This window comes from Myotis yumanensis, unplaced genomic scaffold (genome assembly GCF_028538775.1).
Source record: "Myotis yumanensis isolate MYYU_CA2020_CCGP unplaced genomic scaffold, mMyoYum1.0.hap1 SCAF_17, whole genome shotgun sequence".
NCBI classification, from domain to species: Eukaryota; Metazoa; Chordata; class Mammalia; order Chiroptera; family Vespertilionidae; genus Myotis; species Myotis yumanensis.
In genome coordinates, this window is record NW_027223768.1 from 31,789,606 (window position 1) to 31,806,184 (window position 16,579).

Sequence of the window (16,579 nt, forward strand, 5' to 3'; positions counted from 1 at the left end):
CCGGCTGACGTGCATTTTAGAGCAAAGACAGATCACGTTGGTGGTGGCATCCGTGGTCTCAGCTTTGAGAGCCAGCTGCAGCCTGCGAACAGAGATCGCTTCCCCAAAGTTCACAGGCTGTGGCTGGCAAGCCCTCCAGCCTCCAGGCCACAGGTCCAGGCACACAGCCTCCCAGGCCAGCCCCCATTCTGCTCCCGGCAGCCTTGCTCCCCCCCCCCCCCCCCCCCCCCCCCCCCGTCCCGCCCCAAAGCAAGCAGACTTAATGCTGAAAGGCTGCCAAAAGAGTGGCCGGCTTCCAGCACCAAAAATACGTCTTGTGATCCGAGGGACTACCGTACTGGCATCTATTTGTGGGCCTGGAGCTGCTGCTGTGACACAGAAAGGACTTCCCCTCTGGCATCGGCTGGTTGCCCATTGGGGCCTGTTCTCCCCAAAGTCTAAGGCCTCCTTCCAAGGGCCCGAGGAGGGCTACTCAGCCAGACTCACCCTCTGCAGGGGAAATCCGTACTCATGGCTCCCAGGAAAGATTCAGCTCCATTCTAGAATGCCCTCACCCTGTTCTCTCCCACTTCTATCCTCTTCCCCAAGTCACCCATCTAGTGACAAGCAAAGAAGAGGCCTGTGCCCAGGAGCCACAGATGACTGTAAGAGTGAGGTCCCAGGAGCACGGAAACAGTGGAGGGGGGTAGGTTGGGATGGAGAAGAACCCTGCTGAGTTTTCGAGGATTTTCCAAAAATGATGATTTTATATAAGAAGATCACGTTCCCTATATCCATTTGATAAATATTTATTAAATACCCACCACTGGCCTGGGCTGTGGCTTCCCCTCCTCGTGGAAATGAAGATGCACTGCAAGGCACTGTGCCAAAGCTTGGTGAGTCCCCGGGGGCTGTGGGTTTGACACCATTTGGGCAGGATGAGGAAGAGGACATCAAAGCCAGATAGATACCAGAAAACTCGAATCCCAGAAAGACATAGGCAGGCCTAGGAGTAGAGAGCCTGCTAGATTATTAGCATGATTTCTAAGGAAAAAAAAAATGTGTGGAAGAGATAATTATGTGCTGCATATAATTTCCTTAAAGGAAGACATCTAATAAATTCGCTTTTAATAAATAATATTTGTGGAATAAATGAATGAATGAATGAATGAATGGATACCCAGTGAAAAGAGAAATGAGGTTATTTGAACACCTTTAAAGACCAAGGATATTACCTAGGAGGATGTTATAGCTAAATATAAACCATGAACCTGAGTTGTTCTTTTAACTCCCATGATATATTATTATAATTATGTGCTTAACTAACAAGATTCATATTTTTCCTTTAGCTGATTAGGGCTGAACATATGAATAAATATTTCCATTTTAATGATACCATTAATTCTTCCAATACTTTTAAATATGTCTATTTTGATTCCTTCAACTGTCTAATGATTAATGGTAGACATCCCCATCTTACAGATGGACAAACTGAGGCCCAGAGATGTTAAGGCTACTTCATCCAGGGTACCTCCCAATAGACCAGGTTAGTGTTCTTCCCATTGTTATGTGACCACGGGTATTCCCACAATCTCTCAGGACTCAAATCTCAGACTCACTGAGTGGCAATGGGAACCGAGTCACTGCCACGCTGCCTTCAATGTGTACTCCTGCCTGTTCTCTCTCTCTCTCTCTCTCTCTCTCTCTCTCTCTCTCTCTCTCTCAGAAAGAAAAGGGGAGGCTAGGAGTGAAGGATAGGAGAAGTGGAGGAATTTGTTTCATTTTATCCTTTCTTGCCCTCTATTTAGAACTTATTTCTGGGCCCTGGGTGGTAGTCACACAATTGTATTAATGCAATTTAATTATTTAAATTGTATTATAATGTTCCTAAGATGTGATTAAACTGATGCATGGGGAAGAGGTGTGACCTATACCAGGGTCACAGAGCACTTGATTTAGAACCAGAGGCCCTGATCTTCAGCTTCCAGCTTTATCACCTAGCTATTTCCAACCTGCGGCCGGCTGGCTTAGGTGTCGCTGGCCAGACTGATGCCCCATGTATCAAACAAATGGGAGAAATGTTGTTGCAAAATCTCCTAGCGCCTTCTTCAAATCATCTTCCGTAATAAATTGCGGTTTAGATGTCGCCTACCCAGCGATAAGGAGGTAGACGAGACTGTCTGGATGGGGAGACAAGATCTACTTATAAGGAGAAATTAATAATAATATAGGGTAATTTATGGTAATTGCCTGGAGGGGTGCCAACAATAAATGCTGCAGAAGTTCACAGACGAGAACAGGTATGGGTCAGGGAAAACAGCTTAGATTATTTTGTGGCTCCACAGGACACAACGAGGAATAATACCCAGTGAAAGTCACAGGGAGACAAATTTCAGCTCATTACAACGAAGAAAGCATTTTTGAATCAGTAGCTAATTTCTGTAGATGAAGTAAAGCCGGGATTGCCCCCAATCCTGTATCGAGTGGACGATTGTGCAAGATGACAGGTGAGTCTACATTTCTTTCTTTTTTTCTTTTTCAGGCCCCTGCTGCTTTGGGAATTTCATGCAACTCTGGGGTTTCAGGAGCCAATGTTCCCCCTTATTTTTACCACTGAAGACTGTGGCCACGGGAGGGCAGTAGAGGAAGTTTCTCGGAATACTCGGACGTGCCCAGTAAACTCTCCCGTGCTCTCATCTCCAGCAGGGACTACGCAGACCCCGCGAACTCGCCGGGGTCTGGCTTGCAGGCCCGGTTCGGTTCCGACAGCCGCGTCCAGAAGCTGCAGAGATACCCAGACCCTTCACGGGGCGTCATCAGTGGTCATAAGGGCGCCGAGGCATGGCTACCCGGAACCCAGAAACCTCTCACCTGAGGTTATTAAAATAAGTTATCTTAAGGCCACCTCTCCGATTCCCCCGCCGGGCAGGCGCCGGGTCGGGGCATAGACAGCTCCCCTCCGGTCCCCTCCGCTCGCCGAAGGCCCGGGACCCCCAAGAGCTGGAAGCTTGAGATTCCGAGCAAGACTCATCTTTGCGTTATGAAAATAATAATTCATAACAACTTCAAATCTCATTTGACAGCTTGTTGGCTTTCGGAGATTCACCAGCAGAAGAAATTTGCTCCCACAGATTCCGAGACCCCCCAGTGTCCACCTCGGCAGCCAAGGCCGGTTCCTCCCCGCCCCCCCCCCCCTTCACACCCCACGCTCAAATGAAAGATGGAGAGGGAGGTGTGCAGGCTGTGCGCGGGGACCGGTGATGCTCAGGGTGGGGGAGTGCCTGTCCCCGCGGCCCTCACCCCCTCGGCCTGGGTCCCGAGCTCTCCCCGCGCCCCGGGCGCAGCCAGCTGGGCTGGCCAAGCCTCCACCCGCATTCCCAGGCCCCGGCAGGATTTTTTCGCTGCCCCCTTGGCACTTAAGGGGGCCGGTGGGGCCGGGCTGAGCCGGGCGCCTGGAGGGCAGAGGGGCGGCCTCCCGATGCCAAACGGGCTTCTCCTTTGTTGACAGCTGGCGGGGGAGGAAGTCGGGGAGGGCGGGCGGGGCGGGGAGGGGGCCGGGGGCTGGCGGCGGGCGGTGCCAGCGGCGGGCGCGGCCGGCAGGGAGGGGGTTAAGGCGCGCGGCCTCTATGATAATGAGCCGCCTGGTAATATAGGGAGGGAGGCCGGGCGCGGAGCAGCGCCGCCGCCGCCGCGGGAGCCCAGCAGCCGGAGCAGCGGAGCGGCGTCCTCGCCAGCCGGGAGCGGGAGGCGGCGGGGCAGGGGCCGGCGATCCTCGGACGAGAGGACGAGCCCCAGGGAGGGAGCCCCCGCGAGCCGGGGGGCGCGAGCGCGGCGGACCTCCCCGCAGCCCGAGCCAGCGCTGCTCCCGGAGGAAATGGGACCGTGAGCGGACCGGCGAGCCAAGGGAAGGAAGCGCCGAGATTGCTGATGTCAGAGGCGCCCGGAAAGTCGCGCTGGGAAAACCTGAGGACCGCCTGGGCTCCGCCGCTTCCCCAGGACCGGCACCGCCACCCCGCCACCCCCCACGCCCCCTTCGGCGCCGCCCGGGTCCCCCGCGAGCAGGCGGCCAGCGCCCGGGCACGGAGGGGCGCGCGCCCCGGAGACCGAGGGGCCGCTCCGGGAAGACAGAGAAGTGGCCGGGGGTCTTCGTGAATGTGGACTCCATGTGGACGTGGCTCTCCGGGTGACTGCGAGCTGCGGGCCTCGGCGGCGCGGGCGGACGGACCGGAGACGCCAGGACGGACGGACGCCGCGGAGCCGGGTAAGCGGCGCTCCGGTCGCCGGCGCCCTCGGCCCTCTCTCCCCAGACACCCGGCCGCCCCGCGCCGGCTCCTCCGGCTCCCGGGCGCCTCTCCGGGGTCCCGGCCCCCGGCTCCCGGGCTCGGCGGCGGCGGGCGAGTCCCCGCGCGGGCTCGGCCACTTGCGCGGGCGGACTCGGAGCCCTGCCCGCTCGGGCTTCCCCGCCGCCGGCTGCCGGTGGCCGCGGCGCTCCGGGGCGCGCCTTCCCCGCGCACCTGCCGGGGCTCTGCGGCTTCGGGGAGCCCGGGGGCGGCGGGGCCGTCCCGAGAGCTGGGGTCAGTGTGGGCAGAGGTGGCACGAGAGCAAGAGAGCCCCAGGCCACTGTGGCCAGCGCTCGATGGGGGGGGCGGGGGGATGTTCCCTCCTGGGCCAGAGTCCCTGGCGGCCGCCGGCTGTTCCTGGGGATCAGGGGACTGACTGGGGAATGGAAGAGGAAGCTGCTAGGGCTCCACGGGCTCAGGGAGCCAGTCCGAGGTGCTGAACGGGGAGAGGCGCCCCCATGCCCTCTCCGCGCGCCCTCGTGGTGCGCACCAATGGGCACCTGCCCTGGGCGTGGGCAGAGGCGCGGGCTGGGAACTGGAGTAGACGCTTGCCCAGGACACAGGGAGCCTTCTCGCCTCCCCCCCCCCCCAAGTGATGTAGGGACCTCAGAAAATTCTAGCCCTTTGGAGCCATCCCACAGGTAGTCTCCATAAATGTTAGTCCTGGGCTGGATGGACAGAGAGAGAGTCACCCAAAACTGTCATTTCAGCTCCCAGACAAATGTCCGTCTACTTAGCATGACCCTTGCCATAGGAGGAGTTACCTACTCAAACCCAGGTCCCGGGTGATAGAGATAATGGGGGTGAGGAGTACAAGACTTGGGGTTCTAGGCCGGTTAAGAGTCGACAGTGAGAGCCCCCTGAGGTGGGCGGTGGAAATATGGCCAGGTCTCCTGTGGGGATCCAGTGACATAGCGCCAGTGGCTGTGCAAGGGACAGACAACACGGCCAGTCTGAGGGCCTCGGGCTGCCAGCTGGGTCTTGGCAGTGGCTGGGGGATCCGGCAGTTTGTAGGAACCTGCAGAAATTTGGGGACCCATTCATTCTCTGACTTGTATTCTCGAGTGCAGTGGACAAGATTTGTGAGCATCTGCGCTGGGCTGGACATTTCAGGAGGAGAGTCAAATTCAGCTCTCCCCTCCTGGGATGATAGCAGCCTCCCCGTCCCCCACCCTCCACACACCCCTAACCCATACCTCTGGGCTTCTTTCTCAGACCTTGAAACTCCCCTCTTCCCTCTGGGCAGGTTATGAATTCTGGGGCCTTCAACAGAGCCACAGAGCCCAGGGAAGAGGTAGCTCTGGCAGGAGGAATGAGCTATTCCTGGATAGAAATGCACAAGTTTTATGCGCTCACCCCAGAAAGCTCCTGGAGTTGCTAGCAGCCCTCTCTCCTCTGGCCTCCTGGCTGGAAGAGAGAAGAATCCATGAACTTCCCCCTCACCTCTCCAAGCACCAGGTAAACTAATTACCTGTGATCTCCCCTCCTTGGCCCGGGGAGTGGGGGTGGGGGAGTGAGGAGAGAGGAGAGGGGACCAGGTGTTTCTTTTCCCTTCTTCCACCTGAGTCTCTACCTTTCACCCCAACCCTTCCGCATCCCGGAGCATTCCCTAAGGGAACCCTTCCCCTCCGTCCCCCAGCGGACCCTCCTCAGGGTCCCACTGAGAAAGGGGGGCTGTGCACACGGCCCTCTCTGCTCCCTCACTGTCTTCTGCAAATGGCATTCAGATGGGGCAAGTTGGGTTTGCAAAGCACTTGCATGGGAATGACATTTGGAGCGATGGGCAGTGGAGATGGTGGTGCTTCGGAGCAGCAAGATCCGACCTGGCAAAGTACCGGCAGGTCTCCTCTGCCCAGGGACCCCAAGTCTGGCAAGGGGGTCCCACCTGGCCTCTCCTTTGACAGGACATGAGGGTCATCCAGTTGCCTCACAGCCTGGAGCAGGGCAGGGGGCTGGCTGGGCTCCCAAGTCTAAAGGAGGAGTGAAAGGTGGTGCTGCATGTCCATTGCCTAAAAGCAGCCTTGTCATGACAAGGTCACTGGCCCCCTTTCAGGGCTGGTCTGGCTACCTGCCCCTGTCCCCAGAGCGCCAGGGGCCGTTCACCCTCTCACCCTGCTGACCGTCTGCAGCTGCAGGTGAGGGAAACATAAAAGTTCACCCTCCGTTTTACTGGAGTCTGCGCTTCCAACAGGGTTAAGAAGAAAACCCGCAAAGAGCAGCCCCTTCTCTCTTAGGTCTCTTTCCCATCTACACACACTTCTGATGATTCTGTTAATCTGTATTTCATGGGCACGTTACAAGGAAACCCACAGAGCGGGAGGGAAAACCGGTGACACAGTTAAATATACAGGGCAGCAGCTGGCAGCGGCCCGAGCCCGCCTGCTCAGGTGCTATGAAATATTTACAGTTCTGGAGTTGGCACTGTTTGGGGGTTTTATACTCTCTCTCCTGCCTCCTTTTCTCTGGCTGCGTCCTCAAGACAGGGGGTCTGGTGGGGGGAGACTATTCCTGTCTCCAGCAGCAACAGCCCCCGCCCCCAGCTGTCTGTCTGCTGCCACACAGCTGTCCCCACACACACAGGCTGGGGCCCAATATACTTCTGTCCATCATGGCCAACGGGGAGGCAGGGAGCTCCCAGCCAAGCCCCTCGCCCCCACCCCCTTTCTGATCATAAAGAGACTGGAGCATTGTGTTACAGTCTGTTAACTACAAATAATTCAGGGCCGTCCACGGGGAAATGCAGAACCGGGCTTGGAGGGGCTGTAGTTTTATAGCTCATGTGCACCCCTCCCAGCACCGCCACCCTCGCCCAGGGGCAGTCTGTTATCAATTCATTATATGGGAATATTCTGTTTCTCCCCTGCACATATGCTCCGTTCAAACAATGATGAATGGGCCCGATTCCCTTATGGGAAACAGTTTTTTCACTTAGTGACAAAGATTTCATGCCCGATTAAAGTAAATGAGGGTGGGTTGTGTCCACTTCTTTTCTGGTCATTTCTAAAGGTGAGCCCTGTGGAGAGAGAAAGGCCGTGCTTCCCAGGGTCAAACAGCTGGTCCCAAGAGAGGGTGAGATGGTCAGAAGTGGACCCCCCCCTTTCTCCTGGGGGTCCATTGCCTGGCATGGGGCATATGGAACTTCTTTATCTAGCTCCAGACTCTCCCATCTGGAACTGAGGGCAGAAATAGAGGCGAGAAAGTTCTTTGTTGGGGAGCAGGGTCCCTCCTGGGTGAGAGTGTAAAGAAAGGAGGGCAGAAGGGGGGGGGGGGGGGGAGCTGAAAGGAAAGGCTTAGGCCTGAGCAGTGCAAAAGTGCCTGCTCTCTCAGCTGGTTAACCATTAACCCCCTGCCCTGCCCTGGCCACATCTCCTGCGTGGGTGAGGACATCCTCAGAAACCCAGAGGACTCCAAGGTGCTCCCCGCGTCCCTCTCGCCCCAGCAGAATATTCACTCGGTCTCCCCTTGCCAGCTCCAGCCCCAGCCCCAGTCTGGGCCTTTTCTCCCCCTCTTCCCGGACACCCTCCTCACACCCCCTGCCAGCTGGCCCTCCATCCTGGTATTGCCAGTTAGTTGTCTGCATGGTAGGGCACTGACAGAGGCCAGGAGGCAGGCAGCACACTAGGGAGAATCAGGAGCTGGTTCCACGCTGGGCTCCAGAGCAGGAACTCCCAGCCCAAGTTCTAGACCACTTCATACATGAGTCAGCCCAGGTGTACCTGGGGGTGGGGCTGCGGAAGGCAGTTACGCCCAAGTTCCATTCTCCTCGGTCTTGTGCTTCTCGCTGTGGGTCTGGCTTAGGGTCCCTGTGTTGGCCTCTGAGATTAGATCATTCGATCAGAGGCCTTGTCAGAGCGTTTCCAGCTCACCAGACCTGGTGTCCAGCAGGTGGACCAAAGATGCAGCAGCCTGGGCGCACCACGAAAGACCCAAGGCCTGATATAGACAGTCACAGATAGACGGAGAGAAGCAGGTGACAGAAAGGCAACAGGGCTGCCTGCACTGTCCAGGCGAAGACAGAGAGACTGACAGTGTGAATGGAGCAGAAAGAGCGGAGAGCTAAAGCAGAAAGCACGTGGGAAAGACCCTTCCAGGCAGATGGGGGCTCCTTCCAATCTTCCCAGGGAGGGGGAGGCTCCTTTGGGTGAACTGGGAGGCTGAAGTAGCAGGTTATCGCCACTAGAGGGGGCTCTTGAAAACCAGGCTTGGCTCTAAACAGCGGTTTTTGTGCTTTTTTTTTTCTTTTTTAAGACAAGAAAAAAATAGATGAGATATATTAGAAACTACCAGCTGTCACTACCCAGAGACCACAACTGGTAGAGTCCCATTGCCAGGGGGACCTCGGGGCCCTGTCTGGTTGCTGGGGACTGGAAAAGGCGCCTGCAGCATTAAGCAGGGCGCCCCAGGGTGGGGAGCAGCCAGGGAGAGGCCTGTCGGGACAGGATGCCTGGGAGTGTGAGGCCGGGAGGAGGGTTGGGGAGGAGGGCTGCCTTCTCGAGTTAGCAGGCACTCAGTCTGCCGGCTGGCCCGCCAAGAGGCCCTTGCCTGTCTTTATCAGCAATAAAAGTTTTTGGCCCATCCCCAAGGCGCCTTCACATGCCTTCCCGCCTTCCAACTCCCTGCCTGCATGAGGACTTTCGAAACCCGCCCAGGTGGTGGCAAAACTGTTTCTGGGGAGACTGTTTTCAAAAGATCTTTCGGGAACGGAAGGCATGTCCAGGGCGCATCGCTGATTTAATCTCGGTCTTCATGTTCTCTGTGGGAGCCTTTCTCTGAATGATAATTCCCCCTTTCATTTCCGCGCAGGACAATGTGGGGAGAGGCCTTTCTCATCGGGGAGATAATAACTGCCTGAGAGGGTGTGCAGAAATGTGGACACGGGGCGGGCAGGGGGCCAGAGCGTACGTAGCATCTCCTCAGAGCCGATACCAGCCCCTGATAGTTCATCTTGGTTTCCCTTTGGCACACACTGACCTGGGGTCAAGGAGGGGAGGGGGCGGGGGGAGAGAGACAAGAAAAACAAGATAAATGTATCGTGTTCTGAAAGTTTAATCCTGCTTTTCCTTGGCTAAAATTACTTTCGGTGTGTGAGATAAAAGGCAGTTGGAAAGTTCAGCGGTGTTAGAGAAGGAAGAGGGAGAGGGGTCCTGGGGCCCAGGGTGAATAGCCCGAGAATGAACCTCTCTCCTGTGCCCCCAACACCCGTGCTCCGATGGGCACCCCAGGGCTGCCTGCACTGTCCAGGAATGACACCCACGGGCTCCCTCCCTTTGTATTGAAACAGCCTCCCCTCTCCCCTTAGTTGGGAGATGGAGGAATGGACGGAATGAACATGTCTTCCAACATGAACCCTCACATTGGAGCTGTGTACCCCACGCTGCCGGCCCTTGCAGCAAACAGAAGACACTGAAAGCAGGGACTGCGATCCATTTCCGTGAAACAGGCAGTGCTAGGCATGTCGCAGCACCCAGTACAGAAGGGAAATGTCATAGGTCCTACCTTTAAGAAGCGGACAGTATGGGGGGGGGGGGACAGACGTAAGCCAAGTATCCCCCCCCAAAGAACCTTAGCATAAGGCAGAACGTAGGCCACTGGGCACTGGGCCTCAGGAAGTGAAAGGGCAGACGTTTCTGGAAGCCCTTGCTCTAGGCCATGCAAGGTGCCTTGGAGATGAGCCAGAAACAGCCAGTGCTGATAACGAGAGGCCAGGAGAGAGACTCAGGTGCCTGAGGACTTCAAAGTGGCCGGTGGGGAATGACTAACCTCTCATTCCTCAGCCTCTATCCCTGCCCCTGAGCATTCTTTCCCCTCCTTCTCCTCCACAGACTTTAAAGGGAGGGCACTGGGGTTGTTTTCTGTTAGTCCGTGTCCTAGAGCAAGGTCTCCAGGCCCACTCCCTAGGGCTTCACATTGTATTCTATGTAAATCGCATCCCTTTCCGGTCCCCTGGAGCTGGCTGGGGCGGTCCTTCCGGACATGTTATTACTCATCTGTGCTCGCTTATCAGGGTCCAGAATCCTGCTGCTACTCACCCTCTCTGAGCCCAGTGAACTTATTGAATGGATCCCACCGGAGAGAAAATCCAGACTGTAGCCCCGCCCCTTGGCTGAACAGAGAGGCACTTCCCAGCCACCCCTGCCCTCTGCTCCCTGGAGAAGGAACCCCGAAGTCTCTGTAGAAAGACGGCAGAGAAGGATGCGAGGAGGGAGGTTAGGGGGAAGGCCAGCTTCAGCACAGTTTACAAACTGTCTCTGATCTTAACCTGGAAGGTAGGGCTCTCCTGACTCCTTGAAGTGTTCCAATCGAGTCTGGGGCCCGGGAGGCCCCTGGACCGGGATGCACAGAACCAGGCCGTGTGCGTGGGCTTTCAGCCACCTTTGTGACACCCTGACAAGTGAATGCTCTCTAGACACAGGTGGAGATCTCTGTATATTTCTGAAGGCTTTGTGACCCCCCTCAAAAATGTAAAGAACCAGTACACCGCCTAGCATACCCGCTCTGTTGCTGGGTCCTGCTCTGGGGGTTGGACTGGGGCTTCGGATGAGGAACTGGGGCCCAGCCCCTCTCTCTCCTCCATCCACAGGAGTCGATGGATGACTCACTCAGAATAAACAGGAGAAATCCAAGCCGGGGCTCCGAATGCCAGGGGAAGCCAGGCCTGGGAATTGCTCTGCAACCCCGGGCAAGCCCTTGTCCCTCTCCGATGAGGAAGCAGGGCAGGGGGCACCTCCCTTCGAGGGAGAGAGGGTGGAAAGTTCCGGAGGAGAGGAAGGGCTGGGAAAGCTACCCGGCTTGCCCCGAAGGGCAGGAGAACAGGGCCAGACAAGTGGCAGGAGGGGATGTTGCTGCTTTGAAGCGCTTTCCTGCTTCATAAAAGCAGAGACCTCGCGGGGCTGGGTAAATATTACCTTGGCCTCTGACCTCCCACCTCCCCTGACTGCTGCCCCAGCTTCCCCGTACCCGAGGGCGAAGAGCCTGTTCTCTGAACTTGGGGTCCTCCACGGGACGGGAGCCCAGCCCAAAGCAGACAGGACCTGGCGGTGGGTGGTGTTTTCCAGGAGTGAGGGGGTCAGGATGTCACAGTCCCCTGACAAGACTGCCTCCCCCCTCCCCCCCTTGCCCCAGCTGCCTCGACAATCCTGACAAGTCCCTGGACTCTCCGTGGAACTCAAACCACACCACTAGGGTTTCTGTTAGGCAAACACCCCCCTGAGGTTCATCCGGAAATTAAGAAAATTCAAGTCTGCCGCCCACTGGGAGCAGCCCAGGACCCAGCTGTGAGAGGCTTAGGGAAAAGGATCCGTCCAGCCTGCGAGGCTGGGAAGCCACGCCCTCACCCCAGTGCTGGAGGTCGGGTCCCACCGCGAAGGTCCCAACAGATGGCCAGGAAGAAGCTGGTGTGAGATAGGGTCCTAATGCCCCAGCACAAAGGGCCCACCTTCACACCTGAGCTCCTCCTTCTTCCTGAAGGATTTCTCACCTTCCCACCATTTGCTCCTGGTCCCGGGAGGGCAGGGCGAGGAGACAGAGCCACAAGCCACCCTGGGAGAGCTGGCCCCTGCCCTGTACCCAGCACCGTAGCTTCTCCATTTGTGTGGTGGGAATGACTGCTTTCCAGGTCTCTCCACCTCCCTCAGTTGCCTCTGTGCCTGGCGCCAGGCAGAGCAAGATGGTGGGGGGACTTGGGAAAAGGACAATTGTTGCAAGCGTGCAAAACTATCCCAAAATTGAGAGCAGGAACGAAGCCAAGCTAGGGACAAGTTCTTCTCTTTCTCTGAATTTGTTTGGGACTTTCTGAGAAGGAAAAAAAAAGGAGATTTTATTTAAAGAAGATCTGTGTGCTGAAGGTTGTTATATATAAAAATAGATAAAAGGCTGAAGACTCAGTGGAGACTGGAAACGGAGAGGGAGGCCACTGGTGCGAGGCTCCTGGTTAGCATTAGTTTTTAAATCCTCTCCTGAGGATATGTCTTTATTGATTTCTAGAGAGAGAGAGAAAGGGAGAGAGAAACATCGATCAGTAGCCTCCAGTATGTGGCCCGATGGGAGAGCAAACCCACAATCTTTTTGGTGTAAGGGATGACGCTCCAACCAACTGAGCCAGCTGACCAGGACTCGTGGTGAGCATTTAACCTGTGGGACTGGAATTTGAATTCTGAATTTGCTATCCTCTCACCTTTGGTGCCTTCAGGTCTAAGAGGAGGGTGAACGAGACGGTCAGAGAATTGGTCAGGTGGCATTTTTCCTGGGAGTCAACCTCCCACGGCAGGGGACGGGGCAGCCCTCACGGGGCTCTGCCTGCCTGCAATGGGCTTCCATCTCTCGGCAGACAGAGCTCCTTGGAGTGTGGGCATGGAGGGGGCAGACATGGCATAAAAGACATTAGCAGGCGCCGCATCCCAGAGCCCAAGCGGGACCCTGGGGCACAGGGATGAGATCCTCAGCCAGCTCCCATCATTGGTCAGAATGTAGCAGGAGGTTTGGGGGACACATCGGCTGTCTTCTAGCCCAAGGAGCTGCCCACTGCCCTCCCAGCTGATGCACAAGCATCCGTCCCTTGTTGGATGTGCAGAGCGTGGGAAGGTGGCTCTCAGAGGAGCGAGTCCTATGCATTCAGAGCAGTGCCCAAGAGCCAGCTGTGGGAAGTGAGTGTGGCAAGGTGCCTTCATTTTCTTTTCTAACATATTATTTAAAAACACGTTAGAACTACAAAGGAAATAGGTGTTCTATGTAGAACACTTGGGGAAAATGTTTCTGCGTATTTCCTAGCAGCTGTTACCCGGGCCCACATAATAGATGTGAAACCCAACTCCACACTGGGGGAGTGGAGCGCCCGGCGTCACATGGCGAGTGGCCAGGCTCTGCTCTCATCTCGAGGAGGTTTGCTGGCCCCAGCCTAGCCCAGCACACCCTCTCGGCCTGCCCACTGAGCCACCTTCTCTTCCAGTCTCTCCTTCCCCGACCTCATGTCCAGAGGAGGCAGGCACCTCACAGGGGCGATCCCCTGGAGCTGACCCCACCCCTTCTCTGCCAGTCCGCTGGCCCTTAGGACACACCGACAGCCTCTCCTCCCTCTGGGCAGGAGCAGGATGGTGTAGGAAGGCCCCCTTCTCTTCAGTAGCCCCACCAGCTTTCCCCCAGGCACAGCGGGCCTTGCTATTTGCACAGCCAATGGTTCTGGCACCCCTCCCTTCACAAGAGGCCCTGTGGACACTGTTTGTGTTTCGGTCTCTATAGGCTCAGCATTCACACTAGGAGAGGGTGAGACAATGACCCCAGCAGCTGCCTGCAGACTGCCAGCTGGGAGCGCACCCCCCACCCCCATCCCTGCGCCTTGGGCCAGCCAGGTTTTGTGCACCTCGCACCTGGGCATGTTCTCAGGCAGCCAGGCCCAACCCAGAGGGAATGGGGGAGAGCTGGGATCCAGAGGGCCTGGTCCAGGCCTTTTGATTGGCTTCCACCCGACACTCCAGTTTCCTTGGCCAAGCTTTTCTCTAGCTTTGTTGTCCCTGGGGCCTGGGGGACAGAGAAGGGACCTGGCTCCTGAGGACGCAGGCATTTCTGGCCTGAGGACAGGAAGGGGCGGCACACTTGTCCCCCGGTAGAGGAAAACCAGAAGCTTCCCCAGGGGCCTGCCCAGGCAGAAGGGAGGGCCCAGGACTTGCCAGGAGCCTGACCATAATTTCATGTAATAGGGCAAATGTTTGTTGAATATCTACTATGTGCCAGGTATTGCGGGGGGAGGCAGGTCTCTGTGCTGGCTCTTGAGGACCGTGCAATGTGCCAGGGAAGGAAGGGTATGCACACGAATGCTATTACCCACGTCCACCCCCAAAAGGGCCGTCTGGGAAGGGAGTGAGCTCCGCATCATTTGGAGAACTCAGGCAGAGGTCGGAAGCTGTGGACCAGGTCTTAAGAAGGGATTCCTGCCCGGCCAGCATGGTTCAGTGGTTGAGCATGGACCTACGAGCCTAGAGGTCACAGTTTGATTCCCAGTCAGGGCATATGCCCGGGTTGTGGGCTCCATCCCCAGTAGGGGGCGTGCAGGAGGCAGCCGATCAATAATTCTCTCTCATCAATGATGTTTCTATCTATCTTTCTCTCTTCCTTCCTCTCTGAAATCAATAAAAATCTTTTTTTTTTTTTAAGTAAAGGGATTCCCATGTGGAGCAGAAAGGTATCATAGCTGATGGCTGAGACTACCACCCGCTTCCTAGTCCTCTAACCTTGAGTGTCCCTGTTTGCTGCTCAGTAAACTCAAGGAAGACAAAGTTGAGAAGTGAAGTTGAGTGTCAGGCCTGCAGCTGCTGGCCTTAATGCCTTCGTAAACAGAGCTGGTTCTCACACCTTCACCCCGACAGCTCCCCTCAGCGGCACAGGGTGCCCGGAAGGCTAGGCCAGGGTAAGCCCTGGTCTCGCCGGGAGCCAGAATTCTCCTAATCGCGTTAGAATGAGCACTCCCTCTACAAGCAGGGGCAGACCCCTCTGAACCGAGGCTGGTCAGCTCTCGGCACTGCGCTAACTTCTAATCATTGTCATAAGCGGGAGGGAAGCAGCTGCTCGCTCCAGTCTATTATCAGCTTGGTTGGAGACAGAGAAATTTAAATGACAGTAAGATGCTTAGCAAAGAAACGCAAGTCGGTGTTAAAAATAAAGAAAACAAGACAGCTTGTTTCATCGAAATGGAAGGGTTATTAAACAGCCCTGAATTAATCAGTGATCTGCCAGGGGTTGGAAATTGAAGAGCGGCAGGGCCAGGGTAGCAGGGAGGATGTGAGTGGGGGGTGTGGTGGGGGGGGAAGATGGCAAGTTGGAGCTGCCTGCTCGCTGGGGCCACCAGCAGGGGCTGGGAAAATGTCATAGTCTTTAGAGGGGTGGTGGGCAGCCAGTGTTCTGCCCCACGGATAGGAAGGGGGACTCTGGCACCCCAACCTCTCTCCCTACGAAGTCCTGCTTCTGGGCTCTTTCTATCTGCCATCTCCTGAGCAGCCCCGGGGGCCAACTCCAGTCCTCAGCCCTTCCCAGCCCTCCTTCCCACCAGTCAGGTCTGAGTAGGAGCCGAATGGCCTTTGCCTCTCTCACAGGGGGTCCCCAAGAACCCAACTCTGAGCTGAGCTCCGAATCCCCACCCCCACTCCCAAAGGGTCTGTCCTGACCAGGGGCAGAGCCTTGCCCAGCTGGAGCCGAGAGCGATGGCGGGGGTAAGCGATCTCTCCTTGGAGGTGTCAGGTGGTGGCCCCGACAACTCCAGGCGGCAGGGAAGCAGCGTGATGCGTTCGACTCCAGGAGCCCACGTCCAGGTCCTGGTTCCACACCTGGTGCCTTTGCCAAAATACTTCACCTCTAAGACACCCGAGACTTCCCACCTGTGAAAAGTGACTGTGTCGCTGCTCTGTCCCTCACTGGCTTGGGTGGGGGGTGCATTAATGGGGAAACATACATGAAATTCGCAGCGGACAGTGAAACTCGGTCACTGCACAAATGCTAGTGTATGTTACAGGGGGCTCCCTTGGGGCCTCAGAACTAGCCATGGGGCAGGGCGGGGGCGGGCGGGGGTTTCAGGGGGCACTGAATGTGTCTGGGAGGAGAGCTGACTTGCTCACCCCTCAGCAGGGGTGGGGGCTGAGGCGGGGGGCAGGGCCCCATGTCTGTGTGCACATCAGCACCCATCCCAACGGGTGTGCGACGTGCCGGATCTTGATTCAATCATTCCAGGAGCATTCGCGTTGCTCTTTGACCTCAGCATTCTTTGCCCTCAGCCCTCCCTCCCAACTGCGTCCCTCCTGGCTGTTTACCCCTTTGCAGACTCCTCTCTCACACCCCATTCATCAAGGGCCGGATTCCCACTCAGGGAGATCTTTTCATCCCTCTGCCCCAGGTGCCCCCCCCTCCCCCCCACCGCACTGGCCACCGCCTCCCCCTGCATTCCCTCCAGCACATTCTTCCCCTGTGTCAGGCTCCGGTAATTGCTCCCTTCACTTTCCCTGGGCTGCAGGGCTGGGGTCCCAGACATCAAATGTCTCTTCTTCTCTGCACCTCTGCACGCTCACCCAGGGCCAATGCCGCTCCCTCCCGGTGCCGAGGGGCCCACAGGCGAGTGCGTGCATCTTGGCACAGCCCAGCTCCTTACCAGGACAGAGCTCTGACCCTCCGTCCGGAGTGCCAGCCACCCACCCATCCCCACGGGTCGCTTTTATCCAGCCCCGCAGCACTTGCCCTGCTGCTGCGTGTGACTGTGAGCTCCCCTGTCACTTCACAGAGGC

The 16,579-nt window shown here is 56.9% G+C and overlaps 1 protein-coding gene across 1 annotated transcript in view; it reads left to right on the top strand.

Moving 5' to 3' along the window:
- The first annotated feature begins 3,682 nt into the window (after positions 1 to 3,682).
- Positions 3,683 to 16,579, top strand: part of PLXNA2 (plexin A2) — a 208,770-nt gene continuing 195,873 nt past the window's right edge. The window contains exon 1 of the mRNA XM_070397301.1: positions 3,683 to 4,240. Within this exon, the coding sequence (XP_070253402.1) occupies positions 4,132 to 4,240 (109 nt within the window). The 5' untranslated portion in view covers positions 3,683 to 4,131. The remainder of the gene's footprint in view (positions 4,241 to 16,579) is intronic.